This window comes from Lygodium microphyllum, chromosome 3, assembly GCF_053477565.2.
Source record: "Lygodium microphyllum isolate KBCC chromosome 3, Lygodium_microphyllum_v1.1.10, whole genome shotgun sequence".
NCBI lineage: Eukaryota > Viridiplantae > Streptophyta > Polypodiopsida > Schizaeales > Lygodiaceae > Lygodium > Lygodium microphyllum.
Window position 1 is genome coordinate 49,016,752 of NC_141137.1, and position 5,266 is coordinate 49,022,017.

At 46.1% G+C, this 5,266-nt stretch overlaps 1 protein-coding gene across 1 annotated transcript; it reads right to left on the reverse strand.

Moving 5' to 3' along the window:
* Window positions 1–1,207: 1,207 nt before the first annotated feature.
* LOC148038309 (uncharacterized) lies at window positions 1,208–4,853 on the reverse strand. The gene is made up of 2 exons (XM_087670444.1): window positions 4,579–4,853; window positions 1,208–3,939 (listed from the first exon to the last, which is right to left on the reverse strand). Exon 2 carries the CDS (start codon window positions 3,869–3,871, stop codon window positions 1,751–1,753), a length of 2,121 nt encoding a protein of 706 aa, XP_087526570.1. The 5' UTR covers window positions 3,872–3,939; window positions 4,579–4,853; the 3' UTR covers window positions 1,208–1,750.
* Window positions 4,854–5,266: the final 413 nt, after the last annotated feature.

The following is a 5,266-nucleotide window of genomic DNA, read 5'->3' on the forward strand; positions in this document are numbered from 1 at the left end:
GGATAACAAAACTGCCTTAGCTCTAGTGAAGAACCCTATGTTTCATCCTCACATGAAGCACATAGAGGTTCAATACCACTTTGTTCAGAAATGGATCATGGATTTTGAGTTAATAATGGTCTATTGTTCCACAAGAGGACAATGCAGCGGATCTCTTCATCATGAAACCTCTTTCACAAGGTTCTATGCTTCATTATATAAGGTTGTTGGGTCTTTTGACACTCCCAAATCTAAGAGGGGTGTTAGTCTACCATATGCTGTGAGTGTGTCATCTCCTAGTTGAAAGCTTCGCCGGTTATTATCTTTTTCCATTCAATCTTGTGTACATTTCTTTCTCGGCTAGTGTCAAGTATGTTCACACTAAGTAGACAACCATTTTCTAACCTTGTCAACCAATCCTAAATGATTGTGATTAGACCTAGATAGTGCCATGATATCATTTTCGTCACCAATTAGTGCTAGTCGACGAATTTTCAACAAGCTAGCTCCTATTTTTGGGGCCGCATATAATTGGTTAGCCAATTCAATTAGATTCTTGATATTTATAAAGCTACCTTGCTTTCAACAAGATCACGTCTACAAGTTGCACATTCTATCTTCGTCTCCATCCTCATCTCCAAAGCTGCCATCATCTTCAACATGATCCTCTACCCTCACTAATGCTTTCGACTGCATGCAAGGACTAATTAGTCCATCATTACGTTTAACATTTTTTTCTAAATTTGGTGCAATTTTCTCTTTCATTCTTATTGTCTTTCTCTTCTCCTTTTCTCTCCATGCTCATATTTTTCTTTTGTTGTACACTCTCACATTAGCCTACATACAAGCCCAAGGTATCCAACAAGAGGTGTATTGTCCTCTCATAGACATATCCCATCAAAGCTCCATCCAACTTTTCAATTTACATTTAGAAGTCGCTTAATTATATCTTCACAACATTTGAAAACACTAACTAGATTATTTTGTTTTGTTTTGTGAGTTGGGTATGCACAACCACGTTATGCAAGCACTACGTTTGAAAACGCTAACTAGATTATTTTGTTTTGTTTTGTGAGTTGGGTATGCACAACCACGTTATGCAAGCACTATCACCAAACCCTTAAGCCCCATATTTTGTCAAATTAAACGTATGTAGTCCAACGGTTAGGATATTTATTAACTATATAAAACATATTCAAAATACACCTTCCAAAGATTACAAATGACAAAGAGTAAGCTCCTATACTTTCTATAACTATACCTAAGAACAAAACCCCTTTTAATGTAACCATGTGCTATTTTACTTATTTCAACTTCAACTCCACGAGGTGTGGAAATAGGTAGCCATTCACAATTGGCTATTGGCAAATGGCTATTCTAGGCGTCTATTCGCACCTGGTTGCAGCGAATGTGGGTGGAGATAGGACTAAAAAGTCGCCCTTGAGGTTGTGCTTTTACATTCAACACATTGATATCTTGGGGCTAGAATTGGGTGTTAGCGAGGCTAGAATTGGGTGTTGGCCCTATTAGGTGAATTCGGTAGAGAGGGTACTCCACATGTAATAAAGACTTTCTTAACTAAATTAATGCTTTCATGGCCATTCAGGCACGTTAGAGACCAAGAATCACCGAAAGCGTTGGTAGGCAAAAGTTGGCACTCTTAGAAATTACAAAGTCACTAGTGTGAGAGAGAGCGCTCGTCTTTGACAAGCCAGAGCGGGATAAAGAAGGGCAAGAAAGAGAGACAATCAAAAAGCGGAGGCAAGGTGGGCTAAATCGGCTGCCGCCCTTTCTTATGGTGCTTGGCGCGCCGTCGCTTGCTAAGTTTAGGGGCGTACTGGAGGCGGTTTCTACATTTAGCGGTGACGTCAGCCAGGTGCTGATCCGGATGCTGGTGATGGTGTTGCGGGGGCGCCGCCGCGGAAGCCGCCAGCTGGAAGGACATCAGCGCCTCCTTGAACCGCCGGAGGCCCATCAGGGCCCGCCCCCGCCGGAAGAGCGCCTTGGCCAGGGACAGCGGGGCCCACGCCACCTGGAGGCCCCGTAGCAGGGACAGCGAGGCGTCCGCGTCCTCCAGCGCCGCAGACAAGTGGGCCCCTCCGCCGAGGCGGAGCCGAGCCTCCGCCCGGTTGGACAGCGCCACCGCCTCTTCCTCCCTCTCCGCCCCTGCCCGCGCCCGCTCTGCCGCCCGCGTGTACAGCTCCGCCGCCCGCAGGAACTCACCCCTGCGGAAGTGCCGGTTTCCCTGCGCCCTCAGACCGGCAGCTGGCAGGCCGTCGCCTCCCACTGAACCGCCACCCTGCCCTTTCTGCATCACTTCTGCCGCACTTTCTGCAGCAATTTCCTCCATAGCTCGCTCTAGTTCCTCCCCATCTGTGCTTTGCTTGTCTCTCCCTCCCTCCAACTTCTGATCTGCAACCTTCAACACCGCCATATCTGACTCTCTCCTCCAACATGCCTCCATCAAGCACTCTTTCCCGCCCCTCAATGCACCATCTCCAGAGACTTCCTTCACATCACCCCACCTGCTTTTATCAATGTCCTCCATTACCGAGGCTTCTTCTGCACAAACTGAACCATCTGCCACTTCGGTCACATCATCCCCCCACCTGCTTCGAGCAATCTCCTCCATTACTGAGCCTTTCTGTGTGCAACTTGAACCATCTGCCATCTCCTGCACATCATCCCTACACCTTATCTCAGCAATATCTTCCATTGCTGAGCCTTTTTCTGTGCAAATCGATCCATCTGCAACCTCTTTGATATCATGGGTGTCCTGCTTTCCTTCGAGCTTCCTCCATTTGACCTCTGAGCTCACGTCCATGGCAGCATTGCCACCACTCACGACATGCTTCTCTACTTCCTTCCTTAGTGCAGCATGTGGACTCTCATATTCACTAACGACACGCTTTTCTTCTTCCCTTCTTAATGCAGCATGTAAGCTCTCATTTTCACTGACAACATGCTTCTCTTCTTCATCCTTCATGGCAGCATTGCCACCACCATGGACAAGGCGCCCTGTTGCACATTCTCTCTTCATAACTACTGTCCTAAAACCATTATCAGAATTATATTTACCATCCTGCTTCACTGTAGACACCTTGTGTTCCAAGGTGCTCACAGAGAACTTCCTTGCATAATCCTTCTCATCACAAACCACATTGGTGTGACCTTTTATCCATATAAGAGCATTATTCATGTCCCTTGCAAGAGAGAGAGAAATTGTTTCCTTTCCAGGTGGAGGAGTTTCCTCTCTGCTATCCTCCACTTCTTGCTTGTTCTTCTTATCACAGTCTCTAGTATTAGAGTTATCCTCTTGGGTATCAGGAACCCACAACAGCACAAGGTCAGTTGGTTTCTCAACAGAGAGAATCACCTCTCCGTCGGGCAAGCGTGTCAAATACGGCTCCTTGACAGCAACTTTGGAGCCCTGAGGGTAGAACCTTTGGGCCTGAGCAGACCCACAATTGGCATCCATGGCATTGCTGAGGTAGAGAGGAGTAGCCATGCCTTCTTCATCCTCAAAGACATTCACTACATAAGAAAGCCCATTCAGGCCTTTGCAGCAGAGGGTCTTGACGCACAATGTACCATGGAGAACTCGCCGGCGATGGACCTTGCCAATCTTGAGCTGTTTCAGGGTTGATGGCTTCAGGCCACCCACACCTGATGTTGGGCTCAGGGGTTTTGCAGAAACTTCAATAACGGGATGGGTTGCCATCTCCAGAATGTAAGCATCATGGAGAGCGGCGAGGTGTGCGGTGACGAGCACCATTTTGTCGAACCGCTCCGATGCTCGGACTTTCTCCTCCACTGTGGGGATGCTGTACTGGCGGATTTGGGCTTTGCATTCAATAGCTGCATGGTTGTGGGTGGGGTTAAGCAGAGTCATTATGCCTTAATCCCAAGTTCTGCTTCTAGAGATGTATTCCTCGGACTTTGCTGGGTTCCTCGTCCAATCTGCAGCCTCAAAGGCAAACATGCACAGAAATATGTGATTAATATAGAGTGATTGGAATTTGAATTCTAACCATGCGAAGCGATGAATAATATAGTGGAAAGTGTTACTCGGCCTGATGTTAATCTAAGATATAATGTGTATGTGTGTGCATAAGAATCTAGTGCATTCTGAACTCTATTGGCATGCACATTGGAGTCTTCTGCATTAGAATCTAGTGCATTCTGAACTTTATTGACATGTACATTGGAGTCTTCTGCAGTCTAAAGTGTGTACTGAACTTGGCCTGATGGTAGTCTGAGAGATAGATGTGTATGCTATTTGCATTAGAATCGAGTGCGTTTGAACTGTATTGATGTATACATTAGAATCTCTTGCAGTCTAATCTGCATTGAACCATGGTGATGACAAGAGTCTTGTCGAGAGAAATCTCTCTCTCTATCTCTCTCTCAAACAATGCCTTGTTCACCCCACACAGAGGGAGCACAAACACAAGTGTAGTGGGTGACTGATGGAGATATAATCAATTAGAATAAACAAGACATATTTCGGACAACCGCAACTTGCAAGGGAACCGATACTTTAATGTAGCATTTAAAAAAAATCATATAAAGTATCATCAGGGCAGCAACAGAACGAACCTGCAGTAGTCCAAATTCCAATCAATTGGATGACGTCTCAGGAAACTAACGGGGTAACAGCAACCAAAGGCTTTCGCTCAGGCTGCTGAAACAAGGGAAGAGGGAGGGAGAGGGCTAGAGAGTGAATGTGGAAGAGCGAAGGCTCAAAGGAAGAAGAAGAGACGGAGGATAAGAAGAAGAGGAAGAGAAGAGAGAGAGAGCATAGGAGACGAGCCATGGCATGAAAGATATAATAACCGAAACATCCAACATGGTTATGCATACCATTGGAATTTGGGCTAATTACTCTCTCTCTCTCTCTCAAATGTATGTGATCAGCCCACCGCAAAATTTAAAAACAAAAACAAAAAACAAAGCCATTTTTGCCGCGGAATGCACACGTTATCACACGCTGGATTTTTGAAATTCGGAGCATGCCGGGCCCTAATTACTATATCAAGATACTAATAATCCCTCTTTAATTTTGATTTTAATAAAGACGGGGGAGAGAGTCCGAGTTGCCATGCACGTCGTGCTGTCCCACGCTTTCTTATGGGGCCTTCCTGCCTTCCTTCCGTCCTCTGTGTGAGTGTCGCTCTGAGAGAGAGAGAGAGAGAGAGAGAGAGAGAGAGCGCCATGCCCGCAAGAGTCAACCGCCAGCCATTACGGCGGGTTTTGTTCTACTGTCATTGATAAGTAGCATGTGGCT